This window comes from Hermetia illucens, chromosome 1 (genome assembly GCF_905115235.1).
Source record: "Hermetia illucens chromosome 1, iHerIll2.2.curated.20191125, whole genome shotgun sequence".
Taxonomy (NCBI): Eukaryota; Metazoa; Arthropoda; class Insecta; order Diptera; family Stratiomyidae; genus Hermetia; species Hermetia illucens.
The window spans coordinates 76439174-76464511 of NC_051849.1; the positions used below are offsets into that span (position 1 = coordinate 76439174).

General features: G+C 41.6%; 1 protein-coding gene and 1 non-coding gene across 5 annotated transcripts in view; one reads left to right on the top strand and one right to left on the bottom strand.

Moving 5' to 3' along the window:
* LOC119646787 (serine/threonine-protein kinase SBK1) overlaps positions 1-24918 on the bottom strand; it is a 34103-nt gene extending 9185 nt beyond the window's left edge. For all 4 annotated transcript variants that reach the window (XM_038047371.1, XM_038047369.1, XM_038047372.1 and 1 more), the window contains exon 1: positions 23812-24918. In XM_038047371.1, coding sequence (XP_037903299.1) covers positions 23812-23874 — 63 coding nt within the window. In that variant the 5' untranslated portion in view covers positions 23875-24918. The remainder of the gene's footprint in view (positions 1-23811) is intronic.
* Trnar-ucg lies at positions 23895-23967 on the top strand. Its single transcript has one exon. It is a non-coding gene; the product is annotated as a tRNA-Arg (tRNA).
* Positions 24919-25338: the final 420 nt, after the last annotated feature.

Below are 25338 nucleotides of genomic sequence, written 5' to 3' on the forward strand. Positions count from 1 at the left end.
GACTATGATCTTTCAAGTCCTTACGTTTTCCTGGGTAACCAGGGTGGGTACGTAGCAAAAAAAATTGCGAACTTTTGGCCGCGTTCGAGAGAAGAATCGTCCTCCTACATGAGGATGTACGATTCCGTAGCCTACATAACGACGAAATCTATGACCGTCTGGTTGTGGATAAAATCCGTATGGATGAAGATGATCCAGTCCGGAAAGTCTATAAGGGCAATATCTATGGTAGAAAAAGAAGACGAGGCAGTCCCTGCCTGACCCTGCATTTAGGGATATCGACTTGGTGGACCTCGGCGCAAAACTGGGATGTCTGGAGTTCCTTATTAGGGCAGGTCTAGACCGGATACCAGTTGTTGCGCAGTTGATGATGATGACGCAGTTGTTAACAGAGGGGGATTGATGCGTGAATGGACAATTCTTCAATTTGCTGCGGGTTTCGACATTAATGGTAACAAGCTATATAGCAAATTCTGACACTTTTACCTAGGCTCCGATAACACGTATGATTCTGGAAGATTCACAGTCCGCAAAAAATAGATTTGCACTGATTCAATTCAAGGGGCCCGATGCATATTCCACAGTATCTCTTCTCTTGTGACTTGGCTTGAATTTGAATAATACTGACCCGAAATTCTAACGCAGTCGTATATTATAAATTAAGATTGAAATTCTAATTTAAAAAATGTTAACTTACATTGAAAAGATCCTCACAATTTATACCTGACGGCAAAAAAACTGGATTCATTTCTTTCGAATATCTCCTTTCGGAACAGCTAGAAAAGCTTTCTGCAGGGGTTTTGTGGAGATATTTGTGCTGCAAAGGCAAAACAATCTTCCACCGCCTTCTTTGGCATTTCACGCAGGAAATTAATTGCTGATCTACTGAAGTTTCTTGGCTCCAGTTGTAACGTCACAGAACATGGCCCGGGATTTTCAGTGCGTTTGAACTTGATTCAAATTTCACATATCGATAATTTAAAACGAACAGTTTTTTTTCAAAAACAGAGTTTTGTTAGATTGTACTATAGAAGCGATTTCCGTGATTAGTGAAAATAAATCCATTATGGGAAATTTACGAATATTACGCATTAAATGGGAGAAAACGTGGCCTTGATGTGGGGCAAATTTACTTGAATGTGGCAGTTCTATCTGTTTGGCTCATTAATTTTACATTGTTCGCAAAGAAAACTATTATATCAAAGTCAATGTGCTTCACATCGAGACCACGTTTTCTTTATACAATCAAAATTTCACCAGCCCTACCTAACGCCAAATTCCAAAGATAGAAAATGGAATGGCCATAACACAAGCATTCATCATTATCATCATCGGCGCAATAACCGGTATCCGGTCTAGGCCTGCCTTAATAAGGAACTCCAGACATCCCGGTTTTGCGCCGAGGTCCACCAATTCGATATTCTTAAAAGCTCTCTGACGTCCTGACCTACGCCATCGTTCCATCTCAGGCAGGGTCTGCCTCGTTTTCTTTTTTTACCATAGATATTGCCTTTATAGACTTTCTACCAATTCGATATCCCTAAAAGCTTCCTGGCTTACGCTATCGTTCCATCTCAGGCAGGATCTGCCTCGTCTTTTTTTTCTACCGTAGATATTGCCTTTATAGACTTTCCGGGCTGGATCATCCTCATCTACACGGATTAGGTGAGCCGCCAGCCGCAACCTGTTGAGCCGAAGTTTATCCACAACCTGACGGTCATGGTATCGCTTGTAGATTTCATCGTTATGTACTCGTAGGTTACGGAATCCGCCATCCTCATGTAGGGGGCCAAAAATACTTTGGACGGCCAAGAGTTCGTTTTCTTGTTAAGAAGCCAGGTCTCCGAGGAATACATGACGACTGGCAAGATCAATGTCTTGTTCAGTAAAAGCTTTGCCTCTATGGTGAAACGTTTCGAGTGAAACAGTTTTTGTAAGCTGAAATATGCTCTGTTGGCTGCCAACAACCGTGCGTGGATTTCATCGTCGTAGCTATTACCGTTTGTGATTTTCGTTCCTAGATAGGAGAAATTAGCAACGGTCCCAAAGTTATAGTCTCCTATCTTTATTCTTCTCGTTTGACCAGTGCGATTTGATTTTGTTAGTTGGTTAGTTTTTGGTGCTTTGTCACCAGATATTTCGTCTTGCCTTCATTAATGTGTAGCCCAAATAGCCCGCCATCTGCTCGATCTGGATGAAGGCAGTTTGTACGTCTCGGGTCGTTCTTCCCACAAGTATTAAGAAACTTTATACCAGACTGGAACATAAAACACTGGATGCTTATTCCGCCCATTTGAAAATAAGCAAGAGCATTCATTGAAGAGAGGACCACATGACCGGTATATTGGAGAAAATTAACAGGGCTACACCTGCAAAAAGACTAGAGAGAGGGGCCTACTAGAAAGAAATTAAGGCGCTCACCATTCGACTTCGACATTAAAGCGCTGTTCCTAAGCGAACCGGTGAAGGAAGTCCTATACTTATTCGAAGAGTGGACCACGACACACGAAAAATTAACCGAATAGAGGAAGAAGGCCAATCATCAAATTCACCAAGGAGAGTAAAAGGGAAAGGTAGATATCTTTCCTCGATTTAAAAATTATCCGGGAACGAGGGCACTTTGAATTCGGCATTTACAGGAAACTAACTCAAACACAACAAACAATCCCATACACCTCAAATCCAAATTTTCACCACAAGATGGCGGTATATAACTTTATGGCCACAATACTGTTTAACGAGGAGAGAAGGAAAAAGGAACTACATCCTGGATACAGTCAGGAAAAACGGGTACAACAGGAACATCATCGTAAATCGGATCCAAAAGAAACTCCGCCAGGCCTCAAGACAATAATTTTCGACATTACTTCAAGAGCCAAACACAGAACCAAGGTAGCGGATAACATTAACCTACTGGGATCTGACATAGAACATCAAAAGGTGGCTACGTTAATGGGGAATCCGGGTTACTTCAACTAGTAGATAATACTTACTAAGGATTCAGACACGATACAATCGTTTAAGGACAAAAAAGAGTGTACTGAAAAAAGCGGCATATACAAGTTTCCTGTCCAGACTGTGACATGATTTATGTAGGGCAGACCAAACGGCTAGTTTACACCCGGGTGTTGGAACACATAAAAGCGGCCGCAAGAAAGAGTGTTAATCGACACATTAAGTCCGTGGTTGCCAATCATGTAATCACCATCTGTCATTGGATAACGCCGATATATTGAAGAAAATAAACGAGGTTAGGAAACTAGACCCATAGGAAAGCCTTCACATTTCGATAATTTTCTCCAAAAAAAAGGTAAACTGGGTCATAGGCAACAACTTTTTTACTTTGGTTGAACTTTTAGAGAAAAACTAAGAACAATTAGTTAATTAGGTTAGCATAATTATAGAAATACAGGGCGGAAAAAAAATGTGCTGAAGGATTTTAAAGATGGTTTCGGTTAGAAAACGAATGGTTTAGGTTATATATTATATATGACTTTATATGACTTTGTAGCATAAGTCATAAAAAACGAATTCCATTGTTTACCCAACAAAAATTCTAGCCGTACCTCCCGTGACTTCCAACTTCCACGAGTTGTCGTCCTAATCTAAGACATGAGCACACCATTTTAAACGAACCTTTTCACACAATACGGACATGCAGATGGTCCTAGGTGTCAGTTGACTTCCTTGGATGTCCGCTTCCCTTCATTCTTGCAACCGGGTTTTTGTAATGGAAACATACTGTGTGATGCTGAGTTTCTTAGCAATTACTCTCTGACTAGAGCCTTTTTGTACCACTTTAACGATAAAGGGTTTCAACTTCTCGCGCAATTGTTTTCTAACAACACAATAAATCAACAATGAATTAAGAGAATTACTTTGAGCACTTTTTTCGCAATAAATGAATGTATGAATGAAATTACAAATCATTTTGATCACGTTTTATTTTCCGCCCAAAAAAAAAGTCTTTGTCCCGTTCACAAGCGAGGACGGCTCGTTGTGATCGGCTTCGCCATTTTGTTTTATCAAAAGCTTGATCTGGCTTCAATCGCGAGGCTTTCAAATCCCCATCCAGCGTATCGAGTCATCGTTATTTTCGCCTTTTGGTCGCTTACCATCGACTTCGATGTTCAGACCAGTCTTGGCAAGTGAATTTTCGTTCGGGCGAATTACTCGACCATACCATCGAAGACGCTTCACTTGCAATTTTTCACGATTGGTGCAACCCCATATCTATCGTGGATATCCTCATTTCTGATGTGATCAAAATGTGTCACGCCACAAGTCCAACGCAACATCTTCGTCTCCATTTCCGCAAGATGCCGTTCATTGTCTTTTATAGTCGGCCAACACTCAGAACCATAGAGGGCGACAGGGAGGACGACATTGCGGTAAATTTTAGATTTTGAAAGTTCGTTGATACGTCGATCATAAAGAACACCAGTTGTAGAACTTCATCCAAATTGCGCTAATGCGAGAAAGAATTTTATAATGCTGTTCTCTATTGGTTGCTAGCATCCGAGATATTTAAATCGCTTAGTTCTGGGCAAATCGCTGCTTTATGGGGATCGGTCGTCAGAAATTCAGTTTTATTCACATTCAATCTGAGACCATGTTGTATGAGACGATCATTTCATTTTTATCCAAGTTGCTCGAGATTATTTCGGATCGGAGGGTAATTTGAACATTTGGTTGGATTACCTTTCTTTTTCCATATTGGAACTCTGGTACTTTCTTGCCAGTCAGATGGTGTTCTACTTTTTTCAACAGACCGATTGTGGAATTCACTGAGCAACAGTATTGAGTCCCAGCTCTTCGCTTTCCAGAGCCTAGATGCGATGCCGTCAAGTCCTGTTGTTCGTCTTTCTCGCCATGCCGAGTGTCCAGTTTATCGTAAAGATCTTTGTAATGAACCGCTCGGGTGACAGCGATCGCTTTCTTTGCTTCTCCGTTAGCATTCTTATAAATTTGCCAATTGACATCGAGTAACTTATGGCATTTCTTTTCATGGACCTTCATTTCAACATCGCTTGCCCGCTTGTGTGATCCCGAGGGTTGCATAGGCCGCTTGATGGATTGAGTTTTTAATTTGGTTTCACGATTCTCCCACATTCGTAATGGTTGGAAATCGCGAAAGTGAGATCAATGCGCACCGGGACAGTGCGTTCCTCACGCTGTTTTATCGGTGGCTTGATTTGTAAGACTGCAATCAACGGCCGATATTGAGGTGCGATGGTCTCATAGGGAACGACTTTGCAATCAGTGACGGTAGTCTTATGAGAATATATTCCCACTACACAATGTAGGAAGATGAGACAATCGGTTAGTGAACCATGTATTCATAAGTACAAGGCCATGGGTGTCCGAAGAATGTATTATACGCTCACCATTTTCAATGCGCGCTCCAAACCCCTTTTACGCATGGCACCTGTTACCGTCTGCCTTTTCACCCACTATTTAGATCGCCTGCAGTGACGATATAGTCATCTGCAGGTATATTACAGGTCTGTGTGTCGAGAAGTTGCCAGAAGGCATATTTCTAGGTATCGAGTTGACCTGTCTGTGGTACGTATCCGGTAAAGAAGTGAATCATGCGATCGGCTAATAAACCAGGTGTACTCCTAATTAATTGCCGTTTTTTTCGATAGATGGCGTTTTATGTTTTGTGTCGCTGTTGGTCGCACATACCTGTCATTTTGTTTAGTTGTTGTCGAGTATCTAAACTGCGTTGACGTTTCCCCAAAAAGTTTTTCCAGCAAATTTTCATTGCGCTTTAAAAATCTCGGCGTACGTATCGAATTTCGAGCATATGTGCCATGCATTGCTTTTCATGTTCAATCAAGGAAAAAAAGTGTCCAAGAGCCACTGTGCACTTGTGAAAGTTTATGGCGATCGCGCATTAACACTTCGAACATGTGACACGTGGTTTCGACAATTCAAAAATGGAGATTTCGAGCTGAATGACGCAGCACGCTCCGGCAAGCGAAACTCGTTTGATGACGCCGAATTGCAAGCATTATTGGATGAAGACAACACGCAAACACAACGACAGCTTGCAGATACGTTGGAAGTTAAACAGCAAGCAATTTCGAAACGTCCGCGAGTCATGGGAAAAAGTCAGAAGTGTGGAAAGTCAGTGCCGCATGAACTGACTGAGAGACAAATGGAGAACCGAAAAGTGAAGTGTGAAATTCTGCTTTAACGGTACAAAAGTAAGCCTTTTCTCCATCGAATTGTTACGGGCGACGGATAGTGGATTTCCTTGGAGGACCCTCAAACGTAACAAATCGTGGGTGAGTCCAGGTGAAGCATCGACATCGACGGCACGACCAAATCGTTATGGTCGGAAGGTCATGCTGTGTGTGTGGTGCGACCAGACCAGTGTGATCAACTTTGAACTTCTGAAATCTGGTGAAACTATGAACGCCATTTACTACAAACAACAAATGAAAGATTTGAGCCGAGCGATTGCGGAGAAACCACCAGAAAGACAGAAGAAGGTGATTTTGCTCCACGACCATGCACCATCGCATAAGTCGAAAGTCGTTCGCGACACGCTGGGAAAACTCTGATTAGTGGGAGGTGTTTAACCATGCGCCTTACTCACCAGACCTGGCACCATGGGAGTACCACCCCTTTGCCCCTTTGGACCACGCAGTTTCTGAGAAGCGCTTCGACTCCTACGAAAATTTGCGGAAATGGCTCACTGAGTGGTTCACCTCCAAAAACAGTCAATTCTACTGGTGTGGTATTCACAAATTATCAGAAAGGTGGACAAAATGTGTAGAAAGCGATGGAAAATAATTCGAATAAAATAACTATTATGGTTCCCTTGGAATTATGTGTTTTATTCACAAAAAAACCGGAAATTAATTAGGAGTACACCTGGTAATAGTGAGTTTCATCAGCCGGTCATCAAATCGTTCTACTTCCTTAATGGTATCACGGAAACCCGCTGAGATGCTAACACCGTGTTGAGTCTGAGTATCAGAATATTTACATCTTGATGCCGTCCATGCGGCAAGAACCCGTTCCCATTTGCCGACAGGACCGGGACCCGTCCTGCACGTCGATTGAGGTGGACGACTTAGCATTTCCTCGAGGCTTGTGACTCAATTTTTTCATGTTGTTTTTAACAACATTAGATGCATTTTCTTGGTCAGCCTGTTGCGGAACCTGTCGCCAAGAGAGGTAGGATGAAACATAGTGGAGTAACTCCAATTATATTTTATTTATCTCTTTCCCTGATCTTAGCATTTTATTTTTGTTTCACAGAGGATAGCACAAAGAACGTTCCCTCAAACCCCCCTCCTTTACCTGGGCTTTTGCGATTGTAGCTTTAAACAAGTCGGGAAACCGGAAGCTCGGCGCTTCAGGTTTTGTTTGTTTCTTCTGTGTGTATATTTAAGCGCAGAACTTAGCACGTAAGACTACTCATTTTACTGTGATATTGATATTTAGTTGCAGTAAATTTACACGGTAAAGTTAACTTTGAGCTACTGTAACTTTGTTAGTAATAGTGTGATTTTGATCAAACTTGGGAATAATATGATTCATTTTATATTCTATGCTACTACCACCACCACCAGTTGCAGTAAACTTACTTTTATAACTCTGGGATAAACTCAATTTCCCCAAAAATATTGTAATATACTATTATTATTAATTTGAGCAGATATCGATATGGAGGGTATTTTGAGGCCTGGACACCAACTTCATGATTTTTTTTCAAATTTTTTGGTTGGGTAGTTTCTGAGAATGGATCCGTTAAAGAAATCATCACTTTCCACCCCTCCCACTCCTCGCCTTTCTAATAAATCTCAAAACTAATACCTGCTTCGAAAAATACTAATCGAGACCTTTCATTTGATATCCAACATGACTATATTCAGGGAAAAAAAATGTACACACCTCTTTTGCATGTATGGGGACCCCCCCCTAAATCTCAACGTAGGAAGATTTCAGTCACTGCATGTCTGGGGGTCCACAGTTCTCACCTTCTCACCAAATTTCGTGCCAATCGGTATAGCCGTTTCTGAGAAAAGTGCTTGTGACAGACAGACAGACAGACGATGAAGCGTTTGTCATCTCGAGCATGATGCCAATTGACATCTTGGCAACCGAAATAATGAACATTTATAACACCAAGTCCATCTCTCCCTTATCGCAGGTGAAAAAAACCGAAAGAGAGGGATCCATAAGCAGATGCCAACAGCGATAGGACCAGTCAGAAAAGGGTCGTTGGACTTACAGGTTGATCCCTTCCATCAGGGAGTGGCTGGAGAGAAAGCATGGGGATATCAATTATAATCTCACCCAGTTTTTCACCGGCCATGGAGGATACCGTCAATACCTGTACAGGTTTAAATTGGACACCGGACCTAATTGTCCAAACTGCGACGGGGTCCCAGAGGACCCAGCGCACGTATTCTTCCAATGTCCTAGGTTCGTGGAAGAAAGAGGAAACTCTAGGTGAAGTGCTATCACCGGAAAATTTTGTCCGAAGAATGGTAGCTTGCCAGGAAGACTGGGATGCGATCAATTCCATGATCGCAGTAATCCAGGAGAAACTGCGAAAAGCAAAAGAAGTGAGGAAGGCGCGATTACGAACCCCGCGGGAAGATGGAAGGAGACCTAGCTAAAGTAAGCTAACTTCGCCCCGTGATGTAATACCTAAAGGTGGTTCCACGGAGTAGGAGGGGAGTCGGGAGTGGTTTTAGTGGGTGAAAATCGCACACTATGGCGTGCCCAGGCCAGACTCTTTGGAAGGTTTCCACCTCATTGAAAAAAAAACAGACAGACAGACAGACAGAACCGATTTTAATATAATAAAACTCGAAATCATAATGAACATTTCAGAAGATAAAACACTGGGGAAGGGGACAGTTGTTGCACGGAATATTGTATTTATTATCTATTTTGCATAATTATTAGCTAATAAAGGAAATTGAATTTGGATTTGGAATCAATTTTTTACTTAAAACTTTGCCTAACTAACCGCCCCATAATTCAAACCATAATTTAAATGTGTTAAAGTTTGCTATGCCGGGACTCCTTGAAGACTCGATAGAATCCCCTACTTTCTCCCCAATCTCTTATCGAGCCTGTTGGTCCGGTATTATCCTAGGAAGCAAAAGAATAACCAAATCGGTTTAACTTATTTTCTGCGTATCGTTTACATATGCCGGAATGGCGCCTTTAGTGGTCGGACTCGGCCTGAGATCTTGTTTTACAGGAATTTCTTTGATATTGACTCTAGTTTTAATCATCGACAACTGCTCTCTTCTTTAGCGGGTGGTCAGGAGTTCTAGTGCATACTTGTACCGCGCTAGACTTACTTATAAAATTGGAGGGATTGCTGATCAGTTGATGTATGTTAAATAGGTTTCCTACAGTTCACACGTAGTTAAATAATTTTTAATGCGATTAAACTCAACTATTTTTAAAAGTGAAGGGTGTTTCCGATCGAGAATTTATTGATGTACTTTGATTTTCTTTTATCTTACATTAAAGCTCATTAAAACTAAAGATATTAGAAGCGCAATAATAGAACGGTTGTTTACGTGTAGTAGCCGGAATTTACGACATCCTCAAGTTTCATTATTGAACTGAATAGAAACCAAAACATTTGTTCATTAGGCAAATGGTTTCCGTCATATTCTTTCATCAGGAAAATGTGTCACCAGAAGTAATAGAAAATGGAGCATAAACAATTTTTCCGCGGTATTTAACAATGCAACGGAATTTCGCCAGTTGGTGTGGGAACTATGTAACTCTATAATTAATTTAACTTAGATATAAGAAAGGGTAAATGCAAGTTGATTATGCAGAAGTCGTACAAAGAGCTGTTGTCAATCTGCTGGACCACCGCGTATGCACTTTACGTTTTCACACTAGAACTGAGATAACATTTTCCCCCACTAAAAATAGCTCACCATCGAAGCTGTTTGTGTACACAGCATCATGCTTTTCGCTGAAGTACGATTAAATTGACGAAGATATTACATCCTAAATTTTGGCGCCCGCTCGAGTGCCATACTAGCATGACTTATGGCCAATTCAGCTTGTCCGTCTGTAAGCCAAAAGCTTTCCCCACGTTGTTCAATCGCAGCAGGGTGTCGTGATGCCGGCCGGATTGAGTCAACATGCTAAATTCGGCATGCGGCGGGTTGCTCCGAATACAGAATTCAATTCAGAATCTTTTGTTATTGTATTGTAGTACTAACAAAAAGGAATTTTCCCAACTCGCTGGGAGCTCGGTACATTGTATTCTCCTAAGAACGGAAGAGTCGTTCTGAAGTTTTCCACTGGGGCAGCTACATACATATTTAATTTTAAAAAGAAATTGGGTTTCATTTTCGTAACGTGGCTTCATAAGTAACGCAAAGATGCCATCAATTTTCAATTGAGGATTTGTTTACAATTGTGGGTAATTGCGTGTATGAAATGAAATGGGTTATTTCTAACTAATGACCTGAACAGATACAAAGGAAGCGAAAGTGGATCGTTTCATAAAAACATCGTCATTCGGAGCCACAAGATTTTTTGCATTAGCTTTCAGCATTTGCCTATAAATAGTGCGGATTCAGTGTTTTTCCATGTGATCCGTTTTAAACTTAACACAGGTAACCGACGTTGACATACAGTATGTCAAGAAAATCTTTGCAAAGAAAAAACAGTTATATAGATTTCACTTCGATATGAAATAAAATGAATAAATGGTAAAATTCTTAAAGTTTAAAAAAGGGAAATTGTTGGTTAGTTTGGCAATCACCTACTTACACAATAAACACATATACTTCATTTCAAAAGGCAATGTTAATACGCCAAAAGTAATCGTGATCACATTTTCCACTGTCAAAAAATTCTTTGCAAAACACACTGTAATACGTACTCGCATGCATATAGCGACAGAATTCTCTAGAATTCTAGATGGTACTATTCGGTATCGCATTGATATGTTTATGTTGCTGCATTCAAAGTGAAATCCGTTTGCAATCGGTTGGATTTTGTTTGATTGTTCATTGAAAATTTTTTAAAGTCAAAATGCCTGGAAGCAGAACACTCGACAATATTATTCAGTTAGTGTATTTTCATTATTGTAGAGGAAAAACTGCAAAGGAGCTTGCGGAAATGTTTTCAGTTAAATTGAGAACCGTTTACAATATAATAAATCGCGCTGAAAAAGAAGATAGGATACATTTACGTTGCTCACAAGGAAGGCCGAATAAGCTTACTCCTAGAGAGGTAAGAATAATCGATGAAAATCCTTACACTTCCACAAGATCGTTGGCTGTTGAACTAGAAAAGGATTGTGGAGTTCAAATCTCACATGAAACAGTGAGAAAAGTACTCTTAGAACATGAATATTCTTCGAGAGTAGGCAGGAAAAAACCGATGTTATCAACATTTAATATAAATAAAAGATTTTCATTTGCAAAAGAGCATGTTTTATACCCCATCGAATACTGGGATGACGTTATTTTTTGCGATGAGACTAAAATTATGCTCTATTACAATGGGGGCCCAAATAGAGTCTGGAGGAAGCCTCTTGAAGCTTTATGTTATAAAAATATTATACCAACAGTAAAATTCGGGAAATTGTCGGTCACGGTTTGGGGATGCATTTCATCAAAAGGAGTAGGCATATTAAGATTTATTGACGAAACAATGGATAAAGAGTATTATTTAGATATTCTGAAAACAGAATTGGTTCAAAGTGCCACAAAATTTGGTTTTATCGATCCTAGTAATCGTAATAAATTAAATTTCAAACTATACCAAGACAACGACCCTAAACATAAGTCGTATTTGTGTAGATCTTGGGCGCTTTATAATTGTGCGAAAGTTATCGATACACCAGCATACAGCCCGGACTTGAACCCAATCGAAAATTTGTGGGCTTATCTTAAAAAAAGAGTTGCAAGGAGAAGTTCGAAGTCAAAAGAGCAGTTAAAAGCCTTTATTCAGGAGGAATGGGAAAATATACCAAACGAATACGATGTCAAAAAATTGATATCCTCTATGAAAAGGAGACTGCAGGCTGTGCTTGATGCTAAGGGTTTCCATAAAAATATTAAGAATGAAAAATATTAATTTAATTACTTTTTTTATTCACTTTTTTATTCAATAATGTATTTTGCAAAAAATTATTTGACACTGAAAGAAATGTAGTTTTTTATTTGTAACGCTTTCAATCTTTACTCGAAACAAGTTTTATGTTCTTTTATTTGTAAAGTATTAGCTAATATTCCAATAAAACATTACACTTTAAGAAATTACCAAAAAATGTATTATTTTGCTTTTTACCATCTGTCAAACAGAAATATTTCTAGTTATTTTCCGTTTGCAAAGAATTACTTGACATACTGTATTAGCAGTTAAAATGTTTTTATGAAATATTTCGCAAGCACTTTCTTGAATGACGTCTAGATAAGATCATATTTCTGATAGGAGTCTAGACTAGCAATTTTGAAATTTCTTGCGTATTTAAAAATTTGACAAAAAGCAGGCCAAGGTTCGTCATACATAGCAAACCGATATTCGCTGGCATAATGACGCGAACTACTATAAACTTTTGAATTAGTAAGTGGTGCTTTGCAGAAATTCTGAATTTTATAAGGAAATTGTGAAAAATGTTACAATAGTACCTACTGTAAGCATAGTTTCAAAACCATCATTTAATTTTAATTTCAGTTTCAATTCAGGATTCCAAGAAAATGTACAAGTCGGGAAACCGGAAGCTGGACGCTTCTGGTATGAAAGGCTTTGTGTATTTCATTTATAAAGACATTTAAATGTGAATTTGCCCCATTAGTACGTAACACGTAATATACGCATATATTATGTGAGAATATTCACTTCCGGGTGATATTGACATTCAAAATTTTGAATTTCCAAGGAAGTGACTACTTTGACCTATTATAACTTTGTTAGTAATAACGCGATTTCCACCAAACTTGGTAGGATCAAGCTGTATATTATAGCATATATTACTGCGTACCGTGATAGGATGAATTAAAGGGGGGTTCCGCAGCCAATTACTGAAAATCATAGTAATATACTATTATTAACTTTATTTCAAGTGATATCGGTATGAAAGATATTTCGGAGCCTAGCTACCATATAGTGGCAGCCTCTTGATTTTTCGGTTGGGCAGTTTCTGAGAATGGCCCCGTTAAATGAATGATCACTTTCGACTCTCCGAATTCCCCGCCTTTCCAACAAGTGTCAAAATTAAGATCAGCTTTGAAAAGTAATAACCGAGACCTTTCATTTAATACCCCACATGACTATATTTGATGAACAAAAATGTACATCCTTCTTTTACATGTAAGGGGACTCCCCCTTAAATTCGACGTAAAAGGATGTAATTCACTGTATGCGTGAGCGTTCACAGTTCCCACATTTGCACAAAATTTGATATGAATCGCTATAACGGCCTCCGAGAAAAATGCGTGTAACGGGAAAACAGACAGACAGACTGCGTCCATAAGTCTAACACTTGAAGCGGCCAAAAGGGCTATCACGGCCAGTAAAGTTCGGATTGGCTGGGTCATCTGCCGACTACGAGAGCAGATAACTCTGAAAAGATGCTCCAGGTGTTTAGAATTTGGGCACCTGTTGAAAAAATGTATTAGCGTCCATGATAGGTCTGACCTGTGTCGTAAATGCTGGAAAAAAGGCCACATTGCAAAAGTCTGCGAAGAAAATCCCAATTGTCTGTTCTGCAGGCAAGTAAACGACATTGACAGCGCCCATATCACAAGCAGCAGCACATGTCCGGTGTATAGGAAGGCGATTGACACTATGCGCAAATGAGGTTCACAGCTAAACCTGAACCATTGCCAAGCGACTCAGGACCTACTCTCCCAGACGATATTTGAAAACAAATTCGACGTTGCTATTATCTGCGAGCAGTACAAAAATCTAGACAGTGGAGTTTGGGTCGCGGATAGTTCTGGAGCAAAATACAGCGCTTGAAGGAAGCGCAGAAAATAAAACTGTACAGATCGGCGAAAAGTTGCGGCGAGCACATGACGCATCCATGCCAAGGTATGTTGTATCCCAGAAGCGAGTTCCGAATTTTTGATGGAACTCTGAAATCGGATAATGCTGCAAGGCCTGCCTCAAGGTCAGGAGGTGCAGTCAGCGAAATAGAAACCGATCTGAATACGAGCAATTACATGAAAAATACAAAAACGCTCGGAAGAAATTACATGTGGCCATAATAAAAAGTAAAAGCGAACACTTTAAGCGACTGTGTAATGAAGCTGACATGAACCCCTGGGGTAGCGCCTATAAAACAATAATATTAAAAATCAAAGGCAAACGCTCCCCGCTGATTTCTTGCCCTACCTTGCTTAATGAAATAGTAACGGATCTTTTCCCATAGAATGTGAGTACCGCTAAAATGTGGTGTGTGAAGAATGCCTTCAATTCCGCTAGATGGAGCAAGATACTTGAGTCCCTAATCAACTTAAGCGTGGCGAAGTACCTGGCGCGTATCGTTGCCCACTTCCTAATCGATAGGATTCTGTGCTGCGAATCAGATGAAGGAACGAAATCATACCAAACGACATGCGGGGTTCTACAAGGGTCTGTCCTAGGGCTACTCTTGTGCATTATTAGGTATAACCGAGTACTGATCCTAGACCTTCCTACTGGTGTCGCCTCCATTGGTTTCGCGGAAGATATTGGTGTGACGGTTGTTGCACGCCTTCTCGAAAAAGTCGAGTTTTATGCAAATGAAGCAGTCTATGAGATTAAAAGATAAAATCCTGGTTAGAGAATGCTGGTCTACAGCTCCCTGAGCATAAGACGGAAGTAGTACTTATTACCAAGTGGAGAAAGTGCACTTCCATGAAGATCAAAGTTGGAACGCAAACAATTCATTCGAAGCCTGCACCTAAGTACTTCAGATTGAATGTGGGGGTGCAGCAACCAAGGCATATAGCATCGGAGCGCTGGTTGCGAGAATACTACCAAATATAGGTGGTCTAAGGCCGAGCCGTCGATTCCTTATTTCGAAGGTGGTCAGTTGTATCCTACTCTATTCAGCCCCAGTACGAGCAGAGGCATTGAAAAATATAGCAAATAATTTTTGGAGCTGCGTATCGCATAAGTGTACTCCGACCATGTTGCACATACAGAACAATATCCAATGAAGTAGCTTACGTGATAGCAGGAATGGTCCCGATTGAGATTGTGGCGAAAGAAATACAACGACTTTACGATCGAGTGTATCTCACCGGAGAATCTCCTGCCCGTCGGCGAACTGAAAGTGTCGTGCTATGGCAAGAGAAGTGGGACGAATCAGCAAAAGGCCGCTGGACTCACAAAATCATATGGGATATCCGGAAATGGACCGAGCGACCCCACGGTGAAATAGGGTTCGACCTAACTCAATTCTTAAGCGGACACGGAGGCTATCGAGCATATTTGTATCGATTTGGGTGTGATGATTCGCCATATTGCCCAAAGTGCCCAAATATTGCAGAGGACGCAGAAGACGTCTTTTTTCATTGCCTCAGATTCAAAGCCCAAAGGGCTACATTAGAAGCTACAATCGGGGAGCACTTCACACCCGAAAATATAAAGGAACTTATGGTGAAAGCAAAGGGGATATGGACCCAAGTTGAAAAGGCGATTGCAGCCATGAGAAAGAAGCTTAGGCAGGAAGAAGTCATCCGATCCAGTCCCGCGACATAATACCAAATGGGAGTCCCGCGGGGAGAATGGAAGGAGAAGGAGACGGTTTTAGTGGGTAAGAGTCCCACATAACCGTGTGGCAGGAGCGTAAGCTTTTAAAGCTTTCCACCTTCCATCGGCAAAAAAAAAAGAAAAAGACAGACAGACAGTAAACCGATTTTAATAAGGTTTTGTTCTACACAAAACCTTAAAAAAAGACCGATTTTATTACACAATATATGAGCAAGTCGAAAACCGGAAGCTAAGCATTTCAGGTGTGAAAGGTTTTGTGTACTCCTTATATAAAATATTTGAATACACGATAGTTACATTTCGGTGAATGGGTTCAGTTACACAAGGCAAAGTTCCTGATCTCTGACAACCGTCTTGTGGTGGACAAAAGTGTGCGGCGTCCCAGCACACACTCTAACACAGAGACCACTGAACCTGGCAAGAGATCCATTGCATATGCAATGAAACAAAACAATGGAGTATATACCTCAGGTGGCAGACCAGTTGTACTGGAAAATCCACCCACTCAGAAGATCGGTTGGTCCTATGGATTCTGGGGAGGAACTTTTATTGCATTTGATCGATCCTTTTAGTAGGAGTTCGAGGGCTACAAGATCACCACCATCTATCAAAAACGTAACCCAACTACCAAAAAATTATCACTAACACCAAAAGAAGGAAAACCTAAAACTATAAAATTAACACTTCAGGAAATGGAAAATGAGGAACTGCGCGAAAAGCTCAACAAGTTAGAGAAGCTTTCATTACAGCTTAGTTCGCAAATTAAAGAACTCCTCAAGAAAACAACTCAGACTAGTTCACCCCCAGCGAAGTGCGGCAGCCCTAGTGTAAATGAACTAAAAGGATACACAGATGAAGAAGAATTGACTGAATGCTGCAAACAAGAAGAGCGTCTACGAAAAGAAAGGCAGACTCGTCACCGGAAATCATTAGACAAAGTCCTGCGAAAAGCGACAAAGCGAAAAATTTAACGAAAGTGAAAGTAAAACGTCCTCCGCCCATTAATATTAGTGGAATCGATAAGCAGCAGAAAGATAAAAGCCTCCTATCGGCAGGCATGATAAAGGTTCAACAGTTGCTCTAAACAACAATGTTTGGAAAGTACATACTGTAAACGCCGATGACTACAGAGCCCTCTCGAAGAAGCTGAACAATGAGAAAATCCAATAGTACACGTATGAAGACAAAAACAACAGGCCTCTCAAGGTTATGGCTAAGGGACTCCACCCAGCGGAAAAGGGTTTTAAGATCCTAGACGCTATGAATATATTGAAAAAAACAAAAAAATTCAATGAAAAGGGAGAATCAACAATCAGTAAGCGAGGAATCCCACTGTTCATGCTTCAGGCATGTACAGCCGCCCTGGAGGAAAAACTATCACCTATGCTACACAACAGAGAGAGAACTTAAAGGCACTATCAAAGAAGTCGCAGAGAAAGTCGTGGTATACAAATCTCGGCGGATGCGAATTGACTTTAAGGATAAATTTTGCGGTATGCATTTTCAGTTCTAACAGGAAAATTTTGGTATGTCTAGCAGCATTGTGGGGAGCTTGTTCCCAGTTTTTGAAGACAGCCTAAGTCAATGCTACTGACACTTCAATTCCTAGTTCCGGTCCTGGCATGGGGGAGATTGAACCCTCTTTTGCTGAAGTATCACAGTAATCAGGTACCCAGCGTAGTTCCACTATATTGAATCGAGAGATAGAGTTCAAATGGTTTCTGCATTCCTGAATGATTTTTGCAGTAATAAAAGGGCTGCTCAACTTCTCAATGCATCTTGACTATCGTTACAGGTTGCGATGTGCCTGTCCCTTCAATCGCACGTCAATCATCCAGGTTGCCGTCCTTAGGATCGCCTGGAAGACCGTTGTATATTGTCCCAAGGGAAAAGCGCACTTTTCGTTTTTATTCGGGAGGTAGACTCCTGCTCCAGAACCCTGTTCTGTTTTTGAGCCATCGGTGAAGAAAACGACACGCATTCTTCTGCTTCGTCTCAGCTTTCTCCTCGTTTCAAGATAACTTGGATCTTTTGCCAAATATATGTATAGGGAGCCGAGAATTAGAAGGCATTGCGAAAACTGGATTCAGTTCTCCCAATAATTCTTCCGTTGCTCTGTGCACACACGTCAATTGTTTCCCCATAGATTTAATCGAATTATTCATTGCAATGCTCTGAATAAACAAATCCCAGGGCCAAATTGAGTAATGCTTTCAGAGCAGCGCTGGATGTTGTACTTGTGGCACCGGTGATACCCAGACACACAATTCTTTGCAGTGTGGCTAGTTTACAGCGAAAACTCTTAACCCACCAGACTACGGATACACAAGCGAACATCGGCCTAATGATAGCAATATATGAGTATATCCACAATACTACATGATGCTAAAGTCGCCATGTCGAAGCAAAGGTCCTCCTACACAATCAAATCAACGGCGCGTTGTGTATTTTTACACACCGTTCCGAGATCTCGACCAACAACTAGCACAGCCACGTCATCAGCATACGCTGCAACGTGTATTGGTAGACTTTGTCATTCCCTTAGTAGTGAGTCGAACAGCATACTCCACAGAAGTGACGATAGCACACCTCCTTGAGGACAGCCTTTCGTCGCTTCTGCTGTTAGGTAGCGATCAATACCTACTTCAGTACACAGCAATCTCTGCGTTACTATAACGTAGATCGAATTAATTAAAGTTTCATCAACACCATGCTCTCTGGCGGCATCACATAGCTTTTGGAAGGGCGCACAATTAAACGCCCCTTCAATGTCCGCGAACACCCCATCGCCCACTCGCCTTTTGGAGTTGCGTCCTCTATCTTCGAAGCCAAAGAGTGAAGAACAGACTCACAGCACCTTCCACGTTGGTAAACATGTTGGTTTTACTTAGTGGGTGCGACCTTAGCGCCTTCTCCGGAATTCGACGCTCAACCAGTCTCTCCACATTTGAGCGAAAATGATGTTGAGCTGATTTGCCTGAAGTTCTTTGGATTTGAATAGTCATCTTTCCCAGGCTTAGGTATAAAGACGATCTTAACCGTCTGCTAAGAGGAAGGCACGCAGTCCAGAGCAAAACATCCACGAAAAATATTTTTTAGAAGTTGCTCTCAGTGCCCCATAGCCTTCTTTAGCATTGCTGGGTAGATGCCATCTATGCCAGGTCCTTTAAGGTCTTAAAATGATAGTATTGTAGCTCTCGCCTTTTCATTGGTAACAATTGCTCTCGCAGTGTCCCAATTCCCCTTGCCACACCTTCGTATTGAAGGGTTTGCAGAAACCACCAATTCTCTTCCTCCTACTTCTGAGACCTGTTCTACCGGATGGTGTACTTCCAAGAGAGTCTGTATAGCCTCAACTCTGGAGTTCGTGAACGTACCACCCGATTTTCTAAGAGATTTCAACTTCGCTGACTCATCCTTACTAAGGACCTGCAAGTCGCCCTTTCATCTTGCAGTCCTTCACACTCACTCTAAAAGAGTCTCGTTTCGAACGTTTCACGACCCTAATCACACTGTGAGTTCCCGAAGTTGAACCAGTCTTCATCCTTATTGCTTTTGCATGCCGTCTGGTTGATTTCCTGAGTGCAAAGACTCATTCCCGGTTCCACCATGGAATCGTTTACCTCGAAGGAAAATTGATATTCTTTCTAGGCGGTATCCCGAATTACTGATGACAAGGAGGTTTCACTTCGATAAGAAGTTTGAAACACGTTGGAGTAATAAGGCCAACTGGGAGAGCGTGGCTGCGACATACGGCTTAAACCAGCAACTGATTACTGGGTACACTGACGGATCCCTCACAGCAGAGGGAGCGGGTGCCGGTGTCATTGGTTCAAGGAAAATGTACTTTGACCCAATGGGAAGGTACACTAGCATATTCCAGGCAGAAATATATGCCATAGACAAATGTGCCTCCTTTAATCTGCAAAAGAACTAAAGGGGGCAGAACATAGCTATTCTCACCGATAGCCAAGCAGCGATCAAGGCACTTAGGTCCAACCAGGTGAACTCTAAACTGGTATGGGAATGCCTTGAGAGACTGAATACGCTCGGCTCGTCCAACAAGATCTGGATACTTTGAATTCCAGGCACTTGTGCAAAATAGGTCTAGGCATCTGGGAGAACACTTAATACCAGATGAGAAGCTGAAGGATCTGGAAGTATACTAAAGTTCCTAACGGTTATAGGCCTGCTTGAGATACTATGATCAATGGGTACACTATAACCAATAAAAGGGGCGCAATAGTTCTTCAAGGACGCAGTGCGACTTTCCCTTAACAGAATAATAAATGACCTCGGGAAATAGGACAAGCCTCTTTAAAGCATTCTAGACGCGTTCAATTCAAAGTTTCCAATTGATCTTTTATCGCCAAAGGAGTCCTTAACCGCCTAGGGAGCTCCACTTTGTCGCCAAGAAGTTCATTAAACTTTGTCCAACTCGTTTTTCTAGGGGTCCATCTTTGTATTACAGACTGTCCGCCTGCAATAGTTAGACTATATTCTAAGTAACAGTGATCTGAGAGTGAGACTCTATGTAGCACTCGCCAGTCTTTAATCAAATCTAACAACTTTAAAGTGCAGAGTTTCGGCTGCATTGTCGGGGCGAAGGTTTGAAGGATCGGGTATCATCGTGACCCGTGTAGGTACGGCACTGTTAGCACATGCTTTTCTTCTTTTTCTTCTTCTTCTTTTTCTTCAGCCTTTGTCCCGTTCACAAGTGGGATCGGCTCATCGTGATCGGTTTCGCCATTTGGCTCCATCGAATGCCTGATCTGGGTGCAATCTCGAGGCTTTTAAATCCCCATCCAGCGTATCAAGCCACCGTTGTTTCGGCCTGCCTTTTGGTTGTTTACCATCGGCTTTGATGTTCAGACCAATCTTGGCAAGTGAATTCTCGTTAGCACGAATTGTGTGATCATACCATCGAAGACGCCTCTCTCGCAACTTTTCCACGATCGGTGCAATCCCATAACAATCGCGGATATCCTCATTTCGGATGTGATCAAAACATGGCACGTCACTAGTCCAACGTAACATCTTCGTCTCCAGTACCGTAAGACGCCGTTCATTGTCTTTTATAGTTGGCCAACACTCAAAACTATAGAGAGCGACAGGACAGACGACATTGAGGCAAATTTTAGATTTGAGATATTCATTGATACGTCGATCACAAAGAACACCACTTGTGGAACGTCACTTCATCCAGGTTGCGTTAATGCGTGAAGCAATTTGATAATGCAGTTCTCCATTGGCTGATAGCGTTGACCCGAGGTATTTAAATCGCTCAGTTCTGGGCAGGTCACTGCCGCTGACAGTCATTGTGCCTGTTTCATGAGGATTGGTCGTCAAAAATTCAGTTTTGCTCAGATTCAATCTAAGACCGTGTTGCATGAGGCGATCATTCCATTTTTGGACAAGTTGCTCCAGATCATTTTTGCTATCAGATGCTAGGAACACATCATCTGCATAAAGCAGTGTGTAGGGCGCTGGACGTTGGATATCCCTTGTGACGGTGTCTATAACAAGAACAAAGTGGAGTGGTGAGAGGGCGCTTCCATGATGAACACCAATAGAGGCACGAAGCGGCTTTGATACACCCGCCATACTTCGAACTTTACTTTTCGGATCGTGGTAGAGCAATTGAACCCAGCGCATGAGTTCTTCTGGCACTAAGTGTTATCGTAAAGTATACTAGATGAGTTTGTGCAGCACACAGTCAAACGCTTTCTCTAGATCCAGAAAAACAATGTAAAGAGGGCTATGCTTCTCACTGTGTTTCTCCATGAGTAACCGCGCAGCGTATATTGCGTCAGTAGTTCCTCAGTTCTTGACAAATCCGGTTTGATTCACGGTTATTTCAACGATTTCGCGAATACGGTTGTCAAGAATGCGTTCAAAAATCTTCATGGTATGGGAAAGTAACCGGATCGGACAGTAATTTGAACATTCTGTTGGATCTCATTTCTCTTTCCATATTGGAACAGTGGTGCTTTCTTGTCAGTCAGATGGTGTTCTTCCTTCCTGAATGATTGTGGAAGTGGGGGATGGACAAATTCTTCAATTGAAATCTGCTCGAAGTATTCACGCCATCTGTCCGTTATGGCTCGACGGTTGGTAAGCAAAGTACTGTTCTTGTCATTAACGCAACAGAAGTGTTCGATATCCTGCGATCATTACGGCTTTTAGCAAGTCGATACAGATTTCTCTCGCCATCCCGAGTTTGCAGTTTATCGTAAAGAATTTTGTAATGATCCGCTCGGATGACAGCGGCTGCTTTCTTTACTTCCAGGGTGGTATGGTAAATTTGCCAATTGACTAGCGTTTTATCGTCGAGAAATTTGTGGTAGAGGCGTTTCTTTTCACGGACCTTCATTTCAACATCATCATTTCAAAGCCAAGTATTTCGGTTGATGAACCGCTTACCCGGCTTGGTGACCCCGAGCGTTGCAGAAGCCGCTTTGTGGATCGTGACTTTCATTTGGTTCCGTGATTCTTTCGCATTCGTAATGGTCGGCAATCGTATGAGTGAGATCGTTTCTTCTTTCTGCTCACCAAATCGCCACCATTTAATGCGCGGCGGGCCAGTGCATTCCTCACGTTTTTTTATCAGTGGCGGGTCAGTGCGTTACTCACACTATTCGCAGGACGGCAACCAGCGGCCGATGTTGAGGTGCGATGGTCTCATAGGGAACGACTTTCCAGTCAATGACAGTGGTAAAATGTTGGCGTCTTATGAGAATATAGTCGATTTGCGTTTTACTGTTCCCACTATAAAATCTAGGAAGATGAGACAATAAGTACAAGGTCATGGGTGTCCGCAAAATCGATTATACGCTCGCCACTTTCATTGCGCGCTCTGAACCCCTTTCCCCCATGGCACCTGCTACCGTCTGCCTTTTCACCCATATGACCATTAAGTTGGCCCGCAATGATAATATAGTCGTCAGCAGGCACGTGACAAGTCTTTTCATCGAGAAGTTGCCAGAAGGCATCTTTCTCAGCATCAGGTCGACTTGTCTGTGGTGCATACGCGGTGAAGAAGTGAATAGTGCGATCATCTGATATAATGGTGAGTTTCATCAGCCGATCATCAAATCGTTCGACTTCTTTGATGGCATCACGGAAACCCTCTGAGATGGCAATTCCAATACCATATTGAGTGTGTGGGCTACCAAAATAGAGAAGTTTATAGCCATTTTTACCGCATTCGCGTTCAATGTCGCAGCTTTTGGTATCAGACCATCGGGTTCCTTGCAGAGCGCAGATATCCGCGCCTTTTCCGAAGGGCTCTTGTGAGTTCCTCCGTCTTTCCAGTTAGGGTACCATCATTTAGCGTGCAGACACGTATTTGTTTTGTCTGTTTTGTTCGGACTAACTTGCTTACGTCCTGATGCCTTCCATGCGTCAAGAACCCTTGCCCATTGCAAGGCTTGTTACTCGATCCGATCATCTAGCTTCTAACGACAGTGGATGCATTTTCTTGGTCGGCCTGTCGCGGGACCTGTCACCAAGAGAGACCAGGTAGGATTTCGCATAGTGGAATAACTCCAACTATACTGTATTTATATATCTCTCTCTCTCTCTGATCTCAGCACATGCTTTTCAGTGCGTATGAATGTGATTAGATGAAATGCTTATATCCTACAAGAGACAGTTATTTCTCAAAAGTGGTTATTGTAAGTTTTATCGGATTGCTCTACACAAATGATTTCCTCATTACCGAAAAAAGCGGGAGTCCATTGAGAATTTACTGTGAAGATTGCCATAACATGTGACTATGCCCACATTCCATATTGTTGATTAATTTACAGTATGCAGTAAGCGAGCGTATGTACATATATATGTATGTGATCATCTTTCGTATATATAGTTTGGTGTCATTGCACGTTTTGCCGAATACTCAGTTTGGAGTTTGATGACTATTTCAATGGCAATGGCGTGTATATTTTCGTATCTAAACTAGACTTCCAACTTTCCTGTATCATTATCTCGCATCACGAAATATCGAATACTTGGCTATGGTTGATTATGTGTTTGTCATATTTACTTTTTGCTAATTTGGTTAAAAAGTTTGTATGAAAAACTTACTTTTTCTAATTCGAACTCTCTTATCTTGTGAATAACACCGGGTGGTTTCCGATTTGTAGTCATTTTCTCTACTGTGCTGATGTGACCGTGTGGCCTAATGGATAAGGCGTCGGACTTCGGATCCGAAGACTGCAGGTTCGAGTCCTGTCACGGTCGTCGGGGTTGACTTTTTTAATTTTTTTTTGGAATTACTGATTGAAGTAATCACTCATTTGATTGATTCACATTTCATTCAATTTTGTTTTCTAAAACGCTTTGATTATGTAAATCACAAATCTTCACTTTTCATTTCACTGAGCCGCCGGCAAGATATCACTCATTGGCACAGTAGCCGCAACATAAGATTACACACTTCCCAATAAATTCACAACGGCCGTTAAGCGAATGATTTTTAATGTAATTAAATATGCACAAAAATTTCATAGATGATTTGATTCTTTCTACATTGTTTGGAATTTTGCCAGAAAGTTGAGTTTTATTCTGTTTTGCGAGCGGTGTCTGGTCGCAGACCGAATAATTCCTCGTTGCCTAGCAAAATATTTTTGAACGTTCTAATACGAGAAATTGAAACATTTTTCATAAGAACAATTGCTCGAAATTTCGTTTTCAGGCAAACTAATTGAATAATTGGTTTAATTTTAAAACGATTGCAGTTGTGAATGGTGTCAGTTGGGTGGACATTTTTCTGTTTTGGCGTTGTAGGTGCATGCACTGCGAACTCGGAATCTAGGCTGCCTTAAAACGCTCGCGTGGGGTATTTTTAACTTATTTTCGTGCAGCATGTTAACAAAATTCCACTGGCGGTCGTTCAAAAGGAAATGCTCCGATTTCTGTACTTTATGGAAGCGCGGTAAAGCATCTCAAACACGCTAAATTGACTAGATTTTCACTTCAATTCAGATAAGGCAGCGCGAAACCAACGGCACTTTCTTTCTTAGACTTTCCATTTCCTCAAACTGCTCAGGTCACGCTTCCTCTATTCCGGGATGCGGTGGTCCCCGCGAGAAGTTGCAGAAATCACTATCGACGTAGGAAATTTTGGGCGAGTATCTATTTTAGGACTATCTAGAAGACAACGGGCTGAATCGCGCTCGCTTCAGAGACCAAGCTAATACTAGACGCAAAATGGATACTTCAGCATCCAAAGTCTGTGCGAGCTTTTCAGAATCGTTATTGGCAGAATACATGAAATTTCGTTTTCAGTTTTAACGGCCGTTTGGACCGAAAACAGCTGTTTTGATTTATTTCGACTTCCGCATGCTCTGTTTTGAAGCGTGTTAGGGGGAGCTTGTTTGATGCAATTTCGGAGTAAGATATTCAATGCATATTTGTTTAAATTATTCCGCTTAGCAGTGTTAGTAGACGGCGGTCTAAGTGCTTTTATTGTGGCTAAGATCCGCTCTTGTAAGTTTCACGAATGCGTTTCGAAATTTTATTTTTAGCAGACCACCAGCTAGTAAAGTGCGTTGTCCCTGGAATCCGGTGACGAAACTTTAGACGGGGTTATCGTGTAAAACATAACCCGAT